The following is a 17,777-nucleotide window of genomic DNA, read 5'->3' on the forward strand; positions in this document are numbered from 1 at the left end:
TAGCTGTACATTTTCAGTAAGCCTGCCAAACAATCTCAAAATGTTGACAAATGCTTTAATCTTAATTTTCTTTTCTCTCTCTCTCTCTCTCTCTCCTCTCTCTCCTCTCTCTCCTCTCTCTCTCTCTCTCTCTCTCTCTCACTCTCTCTCTCTCTCTCTCTCTCTCTCTCTCTCTCTAATGCATAAACATATCTTCCACTATCAGTTTTCAAGGAAATATAAACCCTCTTAAACATTGAATAGGGAGAGTATAGTTGAACATTGAATAGCAGAAATAAAACCATCATGAGTATACAAAAAGGTAACATTTAAATAAAAGAAAAATAACACCAAAATGCTGTAATAGTTTACAAAAAAAAAACTATCACGCAAAGCAATGTGGTACTACACAGTACAATATGGCAGTGGGAACAATAACCATGAACTCCTTTGCATATCACTTTCATGTTAAAGAGGCTTAAATCTCCAGCATTCAAGAAGCACAAGCTGAATGCTCTCAAATATAAACATAATGACCTTGGCCTTTTGTCCACAGGAGTTTTACACCCATGGACTTTACACAACAACAAGGAAACGATGGTGTCTGAGGCTTACGGTATGGTAATTTTCATATACTGATCTCCTAATATTTGACTATGCCTAGGTATGTCCATATTTTATTTGAACCATTAAGCTTTTTACCTGAAATGCAAGAACACAACAACGTAACACTTTATATATAGCCCAAAGCTTAAATCTATATAGTCTTGTGTTTACTTTTTCTTTGGTGAAGTTTATTGAAATTAACTGACTTGCTCTTTGTGACATAATGCTTTCTTTTTCAAAATTTGAATCTTTAATTTTGAATCTGTTTAAAATATAGACTCAACTGCTGGAAAAGTGCTTTCCAGATCTTCAAATTGTACTACTGTTGTTGTTGAAATTTTAATATAGTTTTTAACATCAACTTGGTATGTCCATGTTTAAATTAAATGATGAATTATCAAAATTATTGGTTTGTTATTCAGTGTTTTAATTGACCTATTACTAATCTGCAAAAAATGTAGTTCTGTAAAAATGACCCACATTTCTTTAAAATACTTCAAACATCTCAAGTTCTAATCTTATATATTTATTTCTAACTACATACAGTATACTGTATGCAGGATAAGAGATCACAGTCTACTGTTTTAGTTTCAGTAGTCTAAACATGCAGCTCTAGGTGGCGCAGTGATATTTCTGTCTTTATTCTGTATCAGCTGTTTATCATTAACTCAAACTGGAGTAATAATTCAGATGATTTGAAATGAAACTTTCAACAGATCAGAGCTCGATCATGATGGCTTCTAATAGTTTATACTGGACTCTGTGGATGGTGGCATGTTTTGGTGAGTCTATTTAGCAATTACATAATTTCCATACAAATTTAACATGCTTGTTGTAGTTAATTATGTAATAGTCTTTTCTCCTTCCATAGGAGAGTATTTAGGCCAAGATCTACAGTTTCCTGGGCAGACTTATGGGGCAATAGGAGGAAGTGTGATGTTCACCCCTGAAAACTTAGCATCCATAGGGATTGATGTACAAATTACATGGAATTTTGGAGCAACTAATATACTGACAGGAAAACCAGAATCACCCACAATAGTCCCAGCATACATAGACAGAGTCAGTTTTGACCAAAACACTCTCTCTCTGGAGCTCCGGAACCTGAAAATGGAGGATTCTGGATTATACATACTGACTGTGATTCCTGTTAGTGGAGATCAACTCAGAGGAGAAACCACACTACAGTTGTTCGGTGAGTGTGTTGCTATAAATGATTTATTGAGCATATGAGGTTATGTAGGCCTGATAGTGGTAATATGTGAAAGTGCACATGATACTATGCTTGAGCATCAGCCTAATGATTTAATTTATTATAAATGCTAAAAGTCATTTATGTCAATTCTATAAGCTGCAAATTAAAATCTGTGGATATTATAACAGATCAATAAAAACAGAAGTACAAACAAAAAAATTAAATGAGGATAAATTGTGTTGTTATAAGCTGTGTGTTGCTGTTTCTAGTAAGTCACTATGCTATGGAAGATTTAAAATATATATATTTTGGTATAATGCAGTTTCATTAAAACTCCTGAAATAACGTATTTTAAATTAATTTAAACTACTCGTTTTTATTTTGCTACAAAGGAAATCAATTAAAATGTATATAATTTTTATTATTATCACCATTAATCTAGCTGGGATGGGCAAAACAACATTGAAATGTATTTTTAAATAAAATACCAAACACCTCAATTTTAAGTGCATCAAAATAAAGTAGCCACAAATGTATCAAAATAAAATACTGTACTTTAACACAATATTAAATATACTGTGCTGTGCATAAAGTTTGCAAAAATATTTACAATACTATCATAGATTGATGTAATTAAAATGTAATTACAATGTTATAACAATGTAACAGCCATGTAATAACAATGTAATAACAATGTAATTACAATGTTATAACGATGTAACAGCAATGTAATAACAATACAATTACAATGTTATTACAATGTTAAAACAATAATTATATTTTTTATAATTAAATAATATAATTGCATAGATTGATGTAATTACAATGTAATTGCAATGTTATAACAATGTAACAGCAATGTAGTATTAATGTAATTACAATTTTATAACAATATAACAACATTGCAATAACATGTAATTACAATGTAATAACAATGCAATAACAATAACAATGTAATAACAATGTATTAACCATTTAATTACAATGTAACAGCAATGAAATAACAATATAATTACAATGTTATGACAGTGTAATTACAACGTAATAAAAAAATAACAATGTAATAACAATGTAATTACGATGTAATAACAATGTAATTACGAAGTTATAACAATGTAACAGCAATGTAATAACAATGCAATTACACTGTTATAACAACGTAATAATAATGTTATAACAATGTAATAACAATGTAATTATAGTGTTATAACAATGTAACAGCAATGTAATATTAATATAATTACAATGTTATTACAATTTTATAACAATATAATTACAATGTCATAATAATAACAATGTAATAACAATGTAACTACAATGTTATAACAATGTAATAGAAATGTAATTACAATGTATTTACAATGTTATAACAATGTAACAGCAATGTAATAACAATGTAATTACAATTTTCGAACAATATAACAACAATGTAATAACATGTAATTACAATGTAATAACAATGTAACATCAATGTATATACAATGTTTTAACAATGTAACAGCAATGTAATAACAATTTTTTAACAATGTAACAACAATGTAATAACATGTAATTACAATGTTATAACAATGTAACAGCAAAGTAATAACAATTTTATTACAAAGTTATAACAATGTAACATCAATGTAATAACAATATAATTACAATGTTATTAGGCAAGGCAAGGCAAGTTTATTTATATAGCACATTTCATACACAGTGGCAATTCAAAGTGCTTTACATAAACAGGAATAAAAGAAACAAGTATAAGAAAAATAAAAACAAATAATAAAAATGGTTAAAAAATTAAATAAATAAGCATAAAAACAGATAAAATGTGTTATAAAAGAATGAAAAATAAGAGAAAAATAGAATAGTGCGATCTGTCGGACGTAGCACAGTGCTCATTCAGTAAAGGCACAGCTAAACAGATGTGTTTTCAGTCTTGATTTGAATGTGCCTAATGTTGGAGCACATCTGATCATTTCTGGAAGCTGATTCCAGCAGCGAGGGGCGTAGTAGCTGAAAGCCGATTCACCCTGCTTTGACTGAACTCTTGGAATTTCTAGTTTATTTGATCCTAAAGATCTGAGTGATCTGTTGGGTTTGTATTCAGTGAGCATATCTGTAATGTATTGAGGTCCTAGGCCATTTAGTGATTTATAGACCAGTAATAATACTTTAAAATCTATTCTGAATGTAACTGGGAGCCAGTGTAAAGGCCTGAGGACAGGTGTGATGTGCTCTGATTTCCTGGTTCTGGTCAGAATTCTGGCCGCAGCATTCTGGATGAGCTGTAACTGTCTGACTGTCATTTTGGGGAGGCCAGTGAGGAAGCCGTTACAGTAATCCACCCTGCTGCTGATAAAAGCATTAATAAGTTTCTCTAAGTCTTCACTGGAAACAAAGCATCTAATTCTTGCAATGTTTTTGAGATGATAGTATGCTGATTTACTAACTGCTTTGACATGACTATTGAAACTCAGATCTGACTCCAGAGTCACACCAAGATTGTTGACCTTATTTTTTGTTGTTTGACCCTTAGAGCCAAGGTACGCATTCACCTTGAGAACCTCATCTCTGTTCCCAAACGCAATCACTTCAGTTTTCTCTTTGTTTAACTGAAGAAAGTTTTGGAACATCCAACTGTTAATTTCATCGATGCATTGGCAGAGGGTGTCAATGGGGCTGTAGTCATTAGGCAGTAAGGCTAGGTAGATCTGAGTGTCATCAGCATAGCTGTGGTAGGAGATTTGTTTTTTTCTCATTATTTGGCTCAGAGGAAGCATATAAAGGTTGAACAGGAGAGGTGCCAGAATCGAGCCTTGTGGGAGTCCACATGTCATGGGTGTCCACCTCGACCTATGATCACCTATACTGACATAGTAACCTCTCCCTTCAAGGTAAAATCTGAACCATTTGAGGACCGTCCCAGACAGCCCAACCCAGTTTTCTAGCCTATCCAGAAGTATGCTGTGATCGACAGTGTCAAATGCGGCACTGAGATCGAGCAGTACCAGCACTGTTAGTTTGCCTGAATCTGTATTTAGGCGGATATCATTGATTATCTTTATAAGGGCACTCTCTGTACTGTGATGTGGTCTGAAACCAGATTGATAATTGTCTAAACACCCCTTGAAGTTTAAGAACTCGTTAACCTGGTTAAAAACAACTTTTTCAATGATTTTGCCAATGAAAGGGAGATTTGAGATGGGCCTGTAATTGCTCAATAAGGTAATATCCAGGTTGCTCTTCTTCAAGAGGTTTAACAACTGCAGTTTTAAGTGAGTTAGGAAAAATCCCAGAGAGAAGTGAAGCATTTACCACTTTTAGAAGATCCATTTCTAAACAGGTAAACACCGTTTTAAAGAACAATGTGGGGAGCGTGTCAAGACTGCAGGTTGATGTTTTCATAATTTGCACAATCTCTTCTAAGATTTTACCATTAATTGCCATGAAATCAGACATAATGTCTGATTTCTTAAGTTGTGGTTGAGCTAGTCTGACTTCGACACAACTTAGCTGATTTAATGAGCTGATTGTCTTTCTGATATTATTGATCTTGTCAGTAAAGAAATGAGCAAACTCATTACATTTGCTTTCAGAAAGTAGTTCACTGGGAATCCGACTGGGGGAGGTTGTGATTCTCTCTATCGTTGCAAAGAATTTACGAGCATTATTTACGTTGCTGTTTATAAGACTTGAAAAGAAAGTCTGCCTAGCAGTGTTTAGTTCCATATTAAAAGCACGAAGACTGTCTTTATAGATATTATAATGGACTACTAGTTTCGTCTTTCTCCACATACGCTCAGCTTTTCTGCACTGTCTTTTCATCATTTGTACTCTTGGGGACCTAGTCCAAGATCCCCTTTGCCTGCTAGTTATCTTCTTGGCTCTAACAGGAGCAATGTCGTCTATGACATTCTTAACTTTAGAGTTAAACAAATCAAGGAGAGAATCAACAGAGTCTGCAGATATACTTGGTGCTAGCGATATGGCCTTCATAAACTGCTCATTAGTGTTCTCATTTATGCATCTCTTTCTGACAGAGACAGATCTGTCTTTAATAGCTGGAGTCAGGGGCGTAGCAACCGGGGGGGATGGGGGTGACACGTCCCCCTCACTTTTTGGAAACAGGTTATTCTGTCCCCCTACTGGCCCACACGTTTTATTTGACCTAGCGGCCGCAAGTGTTCTCTGATTTGTTACTTGATTTGAGTGAACGATCACTCAGCCAATAACAGCACGAATCTCTTCAGCGTCCACGAGCTTCATTCAAACACTTTGCAGTCAAAGACAGGGATGATGCGGAAGGGAGCAACAGCTACAGCTGGGTAAATCACGGTAAATCACTAACGTTACAGAATCCTACTTTTGTTCCGTTTTGAAGTGAGAACCGTAAAGTCCCTGGTGCTGGTGTTTCTGGCGCTGAGCCAGAGAAAGACAGCGGGGTTAAGTTGGTTTTGTTTTCGGTATTCCTGACACATTCAGTGACGGACGGCATTAACTAAAAAAACCTCTAACTCTAAAAAGATCTAAACTGTATTCCCTACAAAAAGACAAAGCTGGTTATGTTTCACAGCTCTCTTTTTCTTTTTTCGCTCGATATTACGAGCACTCCTTGAGCAGTCGAAATATGCGTTTAGCCAGAGAGAGCTTGCGCTGACCTAAACTCTCAGTAAGGGACCGTCGTAAAAGTGCTTCTTTTTTTTGTTTTTTTTCTTCCTAAAACAAGACTTAACCCCGCTGAGAAAGACGTGTTATATTATCACAATTATGCAGCCTTTTTACGGCCTATTGCTTAATTTATGATTTAGACATGTAAATACACACAAGTACTAGTAAAACAAGAACTTTACCGTTTGTAAAACACACAAGGAAGTCTAACAATTCATTAAAATATAATTTGCAGATGTGTTTTAATCATATCAGATACACATACTGAAAGTAACTATACAGTTGAATCTACTCCTCTCTAAGTTCACCAACCACATACTTGCATGTATTTGGGGAGTAATTGGTGAATTTACGTGTTCTGCTTTTATGAATGACGCATCGGCCGCAAGTACACATGGCGACGTCCATCTCGTTATATGTGTAGTATCAACTTGCAATTTGCAATTGCATTGTAGTATTTAAAAATATTTTCACACAGAGTAATGCTTAATTTAAATGTGTGTGGTTTTGTTTATTTATTGTTATTATTAATATTTTGTAATTATTTTAGAATTTTGGTTAAAAGATTATTAAAAAACTTTATTGCTAATAAATCATTAATCACTTTTGGGTGACCATACAGCTGTCCCCCCCACTTTTAAAATGGCTGTTACGCCCCTGGCTGGAGTGATCAATATGTCAAAGAAAATACAGAAATGATCAGATAGTGCAACATCCTTAACAACAGTCGATGAAATGTGTAAACCCTTAGTTATAAGTAGATCAAGAGTGTGTCCATGATTGTGTGTGGGTCCTTGAACATGCTGAGTCAGATCAAAAGTGTTGAAAACAGTCATCAGTTCTTTTACAGCATTGATTTCTGGATTATCAATGTGAATATTAAAATCCCCAGCAATGGTAAAATAGTCCAATTCAGAGGTTACTAATGATAACAGCTCTGTAAAATCATCAATAAAAGTTGGAGAATATTTTGGAGGTCTGTAGATAATGATCAGTAAGATACGTGGAGCACCTTTTAGTGCTATACTCAGATATTCAAAAGACAAAAAGTCACCAAATGACACTTGTTTACACTCATGGACATCTTTAAACAGGGCAGCGATGCCTCCACCTCTCCTATTGGCTCTGCAAACACTCAAAAAGTCAAAGTTTAAAGGAGCTGTTTCATTCAGAACTTCTGCGCTACAGCTGTCATCTAGCCAAGTTTCATTTAAAAGCATAAAATCCAGACAATTTGTGTTGATAAAATCATTGACTAAAAGTGACTTATTGTTGAGTGATCGGATGTTTAAAAGTGCTAACTTAACAGTTTTAGCTATTTTTGCTACAGTAGTCTCAGATTTATATTTAATAGACACAAGATTTGAGTGATTTGCTATACGGCCTGAAAAAGTCTTCGGTTTTCTGTCACGTAATACAACACATATATGTGTAGAGAAAGCTACAGGCACACTAGGTTCCTGCTTGTTCTGTAAACAACTGATAAAGGCACTGTTATCTAAGCAGGCACCCGAGACACATCATGGAGAGCTGTTGTGTTCACCAGCTGAAGATGGGGCATTGTTGTTTGGGCTCTGGCGGTGGGGCAAAAATTGGAGGGCCCTTCCAGGTGGGCTCAGAGGTGGTTGTGGAGCAGGCCGCTTTTTGGTTGGTAACTGGGGGCTTGCGGCAATGGAGTGTGAAAGTTTAGTTCCAGCATGCACCAGTTGCTCCATCTTTTTTGAGAAACCCAAGAGAGGCGAGCAAGGTGACAATGAGAATGTGTCTGGTGACAGAGGCTGTGGCTCTGGAGTTTCTGGCTGCTGAAATATGTTTTCCTGGGTGTTTTCCTGAGGATCATTTTTTAGTGACGAGACTTGATGCTGTTCTGATGCGTCACAGTCTGTCTGTGTTGAGCAGAGGGCCAGTGACAGTGTCTCTGTCAACAGTGGGTGTTTTGGCTGCGTGGCGTTATCACTGTCCTTGGGTGATGCGTCAGCCCCAAGTGCACTCAGGAGCTGATTTGAGGTCCTGTGGTCATCTGGACATTTGCTAGGTGTGTATGTGCCATTTGGATTGAGGTCAGTGGCACACACAGCTGATGGATGATGGAGGGAGAAAAAGATATTGTCCTTTAGCACCTTTGCACCAAGTTTGTTTGGGTGAAGGCCGTCTGATGTCAACAGTTGTCTTTGGTTCCAAAAGAGATTGAAGTTGTCAATAAAATTCAGTCCTTTCCTGTTACATGTTTTCTGCAGCCATACATTTAGACCAAGTAGCCGTGAAAACATATTTGTCCCTCTTGCAGGGAGTGGTCCACTGATGAACAGCTGAATTTTTAATTTTTCAACTGTTTCCAAGAGCTCACAGAAATCTCTCTTGAGCAGTTCTGACTGTTCCTTCCGAATATCATTCTTCCCCACATGGATGATAATCCGTTTTGCAGTCTTGTGCTTTTCCAGAATTTCCTTAAGTTCTTTGTTTACATCAGAAACTGTTGCATGAGGGAAGCAGTATGTCATTGTAGATTTGCTCCTAAAATTCCTGATTATTGAATCTCCTACAACTAGTGTTCTTATCTCAGGTGTGATAAGAGCAGAATGCCGCTGTCTAGTCGGCCTTGAGCCTCTGTTCCATGCAGAGTTAGCTGCTGAGTCATGCGATCTCTGTCTGACTGCATTTGGGGATTCTTCACCCATATTACTCAATACTTCATATCTGTTCTCAAGCTGTATTTGAGTCTGACCTGTATTTGGGGTTATATTACAATGTTATAGCAATGTAACAGCAATGTAATAATGTAATTACAATTTTATAACAATATAACAACAATGTAATAGCATGTAATTACAATGTAATAACAATGCAATAACAATAACAATGCAAAAACTATGTAGTTACAATGTAACAGTAATGAAATAACAATGTAATTACAATGTTGTAACAATGTAATTACAATGTAATAAAAATAACAATGCAATAACAATGTAATTATGATGTTATAACAATGTAACAGCAATGTAATAACAAAGTAATTACAATGTTATAACAACGTAATAATAATGTTATAACAGTGTAATTACAATGTTATAACAATGTAACAGCAATGTAATAACAATATAATTACAATGTTATTACAATGTTATAACAATGTAATTACATTGTAATAATAATAATAATAATAATAATAATAATAATAATAATAATAATAACAATGTAATAACAGTGTAATAACAATGTAATTACAATGTTGTAACAATGTAACAGCAATGTAATAACAATGCAATGACAATTTTAGAACAATATAACAACAGCGTAATAACATGTAATTACAATGTAATAACAATGCAAAAACAATGCAATAACAATGTTATAACAATGTAATAACAATGTAATTACAATGTAACAGCAGTGAAATAACAATTTTATAACAATGTAACAACAATGTAATAACATGTAATTACAATGTTATAACAATGTAACAGCAAAGTAATAACAATTTTGTTACAATGTTATAACAATGTAATAACAATGTAATTACAATGTTATAACAATGTAACAGCAATGTAATAACGATGCAATTACAATTTTCGAACAATATAACAACAGCGTAATAACATGTAATTACAATGTAGTAACAATGCAATAACAATGCAGTAACAATGTAGTAACAATGTAAAAACAATGTAATTACAATGTTACAAAAATCAGTGTAAATACAATGTTATAACAATGTAGTTACAATTTAATAACAATAACAATGTGTTTACAATGCTATAACAATGTAACAGCAATGTAATAACAATGTATATACAATGTTATAAAATGTAACAGCAATGTAATAACAATGTAATTACAATTTTATAACAATGTAACAACAATGTAATAACATGTAATTACAATTTAATAACAATAACAATGCAATAACAATGTAATTACAATTTTATAACAATGTAAATACTATGTAATAACAATGTAACAACAATGTAATTGCAATCAAATTACAATGTTATTGTATAGTAATTGTAATGTAATGACAGTAATTGCATTCAAAAGTTTGTAATTACATATTTGCTGCATATATTTACGTATAAAAACACAAATAATGTACATGAAATATACAAAGAAATGTTTGCGATTATAAATGTTATCTTGGATGTAATTACAACACAATAACAATGTAATTACAATGTAATGACATAGTAATGAAGTTTGTAATTTCATGTGTGCTGTGTTTATTTATGTATCCTATACGTAACTATAAATACACAAATACTGTACATGCAATATACCAAAGAAACATTTACATTTATAAATATTATCTTGGATGTAACTACAATGCAATTACAATGTATGACAGAGTAATTGCACACAAGATAAAAGTTTTTAATGACATATTACATTGTAGATGTAAATACAATGTAATTACAACGTCATTGCATCCAAAATAAAAGTTTGTAATTACATATTGTCACTTTGGAATTATAAGGTTCTATCTGCATTCCAAATGATCTTGAGATATTGAGCTTCAAAGATTTGCATTCCATATAGCAAACAATACGTGCGTAACAGTTCTCTTTCATACATGAACATGACAGAGACCCTAAATATACTCTAAATATAAATGATCAAAATTCTCTTAAATTTGCCAATTGGGATAAAAAACAAAAACAAAACACAGGGCAAATATAGAACTTTTCATTCTAAAAAGGAATGTTCTGCTTGGAATTATAATGTTCTATGTGGCAGATTAATTGAAGCATTACTTTTCAAGAAAAACAATCAGTCTGCTTATTAATTTAATTTAGAAAATAAAAATTGGTGTTGTAACTATATGTTGATGTTTGAGAAGGTTTTTTTTTTTTTTTTTTTTGCTTTCTATAACATTTAATTAATGTTTTAGCATGAATATTTTTTCTTGTTTAAACTAAGCATACAAGGCTGTGCTAAATATTTTGTCCAGTGCAGCTGTTAATTTTATGTAATTAATATGAATTATATAAAACATATAAATTACTGAATTATATTAACTGAATTATTAGCCCCATGAATTAAGTAATCGCCCTTCAAAGCAAATTCAAAGACTTTAAAAGAAAACAGACAATAAGCAAATGAGTTTAATAAGCAGTGATTTCACTGACTATATTTGCACAATAAAATATATTTCACAATTAATATATTGCATTTTATTAAATGTTTCTTTTTCAACAATGTAAAATTTTCTAAATCATCTTCTAAATCATCAGATTTACACACATCTTTTCAGTTTCAGGTTGCTTCTCAGTTTCGTGTGGTGCAGCATTATTTAGTTGATTTTGTGTTTTTTTTTTTCTGGCCTTTTTCTGGCCTATTTCTGAGTTGTCCAGCGGATTGTCAAAGAATACTGTTCCTGATTGGTCCTTGTGCGTGCATTCAAAATGCTGATTGGCTCACAGAAAGAACCTTATAGAGTCACGCTAGTTTGACTTTGTAGATAGAACTCTTTTTTTAATATATAAAAAGTCCTTAAATGTAAACAACTTATTAAAAAAAAACATCACATAATGTAATAAGTTGTCATTTAATAAGAATATAACTCAATTTTGTTATAACTCTTTAGCCTTTGCAGATCATTGGAGAACCCTCTTTATCAATCACCAGAACTACACACCAGCCACTGAACTGAAGTACATATCCCATCATGCACTGCACTCACACATCAGTTTCCAGATCATCTTTGATTACGTACACACAGCAGAAGCTGTTCAGGACTAAATACATGGACTGTATGCACACCACACACACACTTCTTGGCTGAGTCTTGTTTCCCTGTAATGAGCAGGTGTGATTTCACAAAGTAGGACATGTTCCTGGATTAACATCTATATTGATCCTGGAACAACAGTCCAATCAGCCAATCAGATTTAAGGGATACGTCTACAGTTTATGTTAAGTTTGGGTTCACGGTTAGGCACTTCTACATGATTGTTATCCAACTATTATTCTTCTCGGATTTGGGGAATAATTTACAGTTATAGTTTGGTTTAGGGGTAGGGTATAGCTTTAGATTATATTATCGAACAAATATTATGTTCCAGGATCAACATAGATGTTTATCCACACTGTTAAAAATTGTCCCGTTAAAAAACAGTAAGTTACTGGCAGCACGGTTGCCAGAAAGTTACTGTTAAATTAACAGCATCTTGCAGTTACTCTGTAAATTAACAGTAAAATGCTGGCAGCTGCAGTTGCCAGCAATGTACTGTTTTTTTACAGTATGTTGCTGTAAAAATACATGGACTACATTGATATACACAATACTCAAGGGAACTTATTTTGTTCACTGAAAGCGACTGCCTCAAATTGGCCAACTGCTGTATGAGTTATGAAGTAATGTGCTATATATGCTTAGAAGCATATGATAGCTTATTTTAGTTCATTAGAAAAGTTCAGTTTAACCCAAATGTTAGTGATGTGACGTTGTGCACCGAGGCTTCGAAGTATGTATCAAAAAAACGATACTTCTTGCAGTGAAGCAGTGTACCGGAGCTTAATTCGTTTTGCCATCATCACGGGATCAGTGACGTCCGAAGCTTCATTTTCGCCTATACCCACGTGACTGCTTCGAATTTTGATTCAAAGGTTTAATCATCCCCATGGGTTAGTAAAGTGTATAGAGAGAGATTAGGCATTGATTACATACATTTCTACTGTTTCAAAGCACTGCACCGGTCCCATACACCAGTAATTAAACTAAAATACAATAGTAATTTATAGTAAAAAAGGTTTTGAAGCATATTAAAGTGTATTAGCGTATTGTTTTACAACTATCTTTAAAGAAAACCACTGCATATCGTAGTATAGTGTTTAATGGGGGCCAGCTGGCAAATGCAACCTGAATGCATTACCCACATAGCCTCCTTAGAGCATTTGCCTCCCATGCAGGAATTGCTGGTTCAATCCCCACTTGGAACGGGACTAGTTGTAATATGTTAAATGTAAATACTTTTGAATACCTTGGATTTAACTCCAGTCATCTGTCGTGTAATGTACAAACCTTATGTGTAAAATCTAGAGTAATTTGTTTATATTACTGTTGTTGTACTACATGAATGAGTTGGTCAGTTGTGAACATTTGACATTATTGCAACACAGTGCTTTCCCACTTTCTACCCAGAAGAAGTCCTCATCAAGCAGTGATTTAGAAAGCTTCAAGTAACGAATCTTTTTCAGATACAATTGAGTCAAGCAATTCATTGGTTCAGAAAGCTTCATTTCACCATCACTACCTAATGTTTTAAATTTCACAGCAGCACACATACATGTAAGCCTGGAATTACCAGAGAGATCTTTACTGCATCAGAAACTGCACAGCCTCTGTCTTTATGTAAAGTAACATGCAGAATAACACCAGCAGTTCATTGTTCTTCTTTGACTCAAACACTGGCTCTACTCTCCTCCACATCGGTGACACACAGAAGAAATGTGCTTCAGGTTTTACAGTACAATACTGTTTTCTCTTTGATCGCTGTTTGATCGCATTATATTACTGTTAAAATATAGTTTTACGCTGTGTTTTTACCTCTCACACCTTTAACCCTTTAAACCGCAGAGCAAATACCTCAATTTAATAGAACACTTCCAAGTGTCCACATTACTGAGTGTTCAAAAACATGCACTGTAAACAAAATCTGTAAAAATACAGGGAAAACTACCGTATAATTGTGAAGGAACTTTCTGAAACTCATCAGCTATAGCAAGAAAAGCAATGAAAAACTAGACTGTGTGTACTTAATCATTACAGATTATTATAGCATATTATAAGTTAATCCATAGAAAATAGTTTCATTTGATATTGTTTGGGATATATTACAGCTTCCCATGGAGGTTCAACAAACAATTATCAAGGAATAAATAAGAAATTCAAATCTTACTAGTTTCATGCACAAGACCTTGAAACCTCCAGCAGCACGTTATGACACACAGACATCAAGAATCAGGATATGAACCTCAACTATGGTTGCTAAAAAAAGCCGTTTAATTCATTCATGCTGCAATGCATGCTGGGTGCCAGCATAGTACAAAAACCCAGCATACATTGAATAGGGTTCCATTTGTGCCAAAATTCCCTTGCCTGCTTTCTGCTTTGTACTTCACATTTGTCTTCATCTACTCTCATTGCCCAGATGTTCAGGCAAATCAGCATTGTTTATGTACATGTTGTCTGTTGATGTCGTCTTAATCTGTCAACCTGTCAGTTTTTCTGTTTTGTACTGTCATATTCTATGGGGTATTCTGTCATCTGATCTGTTGTCCTTATTGTTGTCTATTCATCTTTACTGTCATCCTTACCGCTGTATATGCGGTCATCCTTATGGTCGTCTGTGCTGACAACTATGCTGTCATTTATACTGTCATCCTTACTGTCGTCTATGCTGTCGTCTATACTGTAATCTTTACTGTCATCTATGCTGTCGTTTATACTGTCATCCTTAAGCCGCCCTTCTATGTCAAAATGGTGTCTCTACTCAAAATGCTCCCTTGAAACCTGTAATGCCTCAAAACAAATATATATCGACGACAGTAAGGATAACAGTAAACAACCATAAGGATGACAGAATAAACTGCAGCATGGATGGCAGCATAGACGATGGTAATGACAGCATAAACAAAAGCATAAACGACAGTAAGAATGACAGTATAGACGACAGCATAGACAACAGTGAGGATGACAGTATAGATGACAGTAAGGATGACAGTATAAACGACAGCATAGACGACAGTATGGATGACAGAACAAATGTCAGCAAAGACGAGGGTAAGGATGACAGAAGAAACGACAGCATAGATGACGGTTAGGATGACAGAACAGATAACCATAAGGACGACAGCATATACAATGGTAAGGATGACAGTAAAGATGAATAGACAACAATAAGGACAACAGATCAGATGACAGAATACCCCATAGAATATGACAGTACAAAACAGAAAAAACCAACAGGACGACAGATTAAGACGACATCAACAGTGAACATGTACGTAAACAATGTTGATTTTCCTGAACATGTGGGCAATGAGAGTAGACGAAGACAAATGTGAAGTACAAAGCAGAAAGCAGGCAAGGTGAATTTTGGCACAAATGGAACCCCATAAAAACTAACAACCATTTCTGCTATATGCTACTCTGTCTCACTGTAAACAGTGCGCGTCTGTCAAATAAGTCCCTGATCTGACGTCACCGGGGTGGTTAGAAAAACAATTCTTTAAAATTTGTGCCCTTGCGCTTTGTAAAACATTTTAATATGGTATTTTATGGTATAATAGAGTATTTTCACAAATGATTCTACCTTTTTTGAAATAGTTTTTAAATTTTTTACAACAACAATAAAAAAAAACACCACTTTTTGCATTTTAAGCTGTCCAGCCACGACTCAGGACACTGTTAATTTCTCTGCCACGCCACAGAGCGCCATCTGATTCATGTTCATGTTAAATAGCATGCGAATGTCCGCGTCTGGTGTGTGATACTTTAGCTGTCATGTGTGCGCCATGTTGCGGCGCCGAGCGGCACTTCCAGTGTGTAATCTGCTTAACGCAAGAGTGCTACTGCGGTGCCTTAAGCAATTAGAAAATTCTTGCTATTATTTTCTTTACTTTATTATTATTATGAGATTATTATCTCTTACTTTTTTGTGTGTATAATTTTTTTGTGAATTCCTCTCCCTCTCACAGAAAACATAACAAATGTGAAGCTTACTGATCCAGAAGAAACCTTAATTGAGGATGAATCATCTGCTAACATCACCTCTGAAGGAAGCGGCACCATCACCTCTGTGCAGTGGATGAAAGATAACAGTCCTCTGTCTCCTAACAACAGCATCATCTTTTCATCTGATAATAGATCAGTGTCCATCAATCCAGTGCAGAGATCAGACGCTGGAGAATATCAGTGTACATACAGTAACCCTGTCAGCTCTGAGACGGCAAAACTCACCCTGACCATCAACTGTGAGTGTGAAACATTTCAACATGTGATCTGATAAAATCAAGACATTCTTCAGCTCTCAGTTTGTTCCTCTAACATTGAGTCCTCTTGTCTGTTTTGTAGATGGACCAGATGGTGTTTCTATTAAGGGTCCAGATGAGATGGATTTAGGTGTTCAAATGTTTTTGTCTTGCTCGGCAAATTCTGAACCTTCCGCCTCATTCAGCTGGATGTTTAATGGGTCAGACACTGGTGTGACCACAGACAAATACACCATTGATAAGACTGACTTCACAGACAGTGGAGAATACATCTGTACACAGCCTTTAACAAAGTCACAAACAGAAGAGAATCAATAAGACATGTTTTAACGCATTCAAGGTAGACAGAAACTACTTACTGTACCAACAGTTCACAGCAAATCATTGAAGTAAAATTTACACAGTTCAGAGAATATTTGGTTCCTCTCTAAATTGAGTAAAATTGACTCAACAGCTTAAAGTTAATGAGACAATGATGGGGTTAGTTAAGTGATGATTGAGCACTGATGATGAACATCGGCTGTTAAAATACAGAAACGCAGAAGAGAAACACAAAACTACAACTGACTTCAATCACAGCTGTAAATGAAATAAACTGAAATAAAACATATCAAATCTCTCAAAATTTCAGCAGAGCATCATTAAGCAACTCCACAAACAGCTTTTACTTATTAACAACCTGTTTGGGCCTCATTTCTGCCACAATCTACAAAATTCCATAAAGTGAATATTATTAACAATTAACTAAATTATTTTTTACAACAACAATTAAAAAAAACACCACTTTTTGTGTTTAAGTTGTCACCATTGAGGAGACAGTTGTTGCTTTACTTGGAATCTGACTTGATTTCTAATGTTAGCTTCTCTTTGTTTGCTAAATAGTGTATTATGGCAATTATTGAATAAAGAGAGCTATTGAGCTCTGGATAATTGATTCTGCAGTGATTTAGTCACTGGTCAAATCAGTATAATTGGTTTTGATCTTATATTGAATGTTGTATCACAAAAGGAGCACTGTATCAAGAAAATGGAACTCAGCAAAACATTTATCAGATCATTAATGACTCAAAACACACATATATAAAGAATCATTGTATGCTTCTCAACTATGGTGAGTTGTTGGAGGGGTGGGGGGGGGGTCATGTTGTTTGATTCTCTTAGCTTGCGCTACAGCCACACACAAAAAAAAATCTCTAACCACTGTTGAGATAGATACACTGATTATTGATGTCTTTGTCTCTAAAGTGATTCAGATGCTCAATGTGTTTTAAAAAAATATTTCAGACTACAGCTGAAGTTCATTCTCTGTATAAGACTGAATTTTGTTTCTTAGATGAAAAACCATCATGTAGAT

General features: G+C 34.5%; 1 protein-coding gene across 1 annotated transcript; it reads left to right on the top strand.

Annotated features, from left to right (window-relative positions):
• Positions 1-561: 561 nt before the first annotated feature.
• LOC130242726 (carcinoembryonic antigen-related cell adhesion molecule 1-like) lies at positions 562-16,782 on the top strand. The gene is made up of 5 exons (XM_056474605.1): positions 562-595; positions 1,302-1,367; positions 1,457-1,780; positions 16,130-16,405; positions 16,506-16,782. The coding sequence occupies exons 1-5, from the start codon at positions 577-579 to the stop codon at positions 16,739-16,741; spliced, it is 921 nt and encodes a 306-aa protein (XP_056330580.1). The 5' UTR covers positions 562-576; the 3' UTR covers positions 16,742-16,782.
• Positions 16,783-17,777: the final 995 nt, after the last annotated feature.

Source organism: Danio aesculapii, chromosome 16 (assembly GCF_903798145.1).
Source record: "Danio aesculapii chromosome 16, fDanAes4.1, whole genome shotgun sequence".
In the NCBI taxonomy this organism is placed as follows: Eukaryota; Metazoa; Chordata; class Actinopteri; order Cypriniformes; family Danionidae; genus Danio; species Danio aesculapii.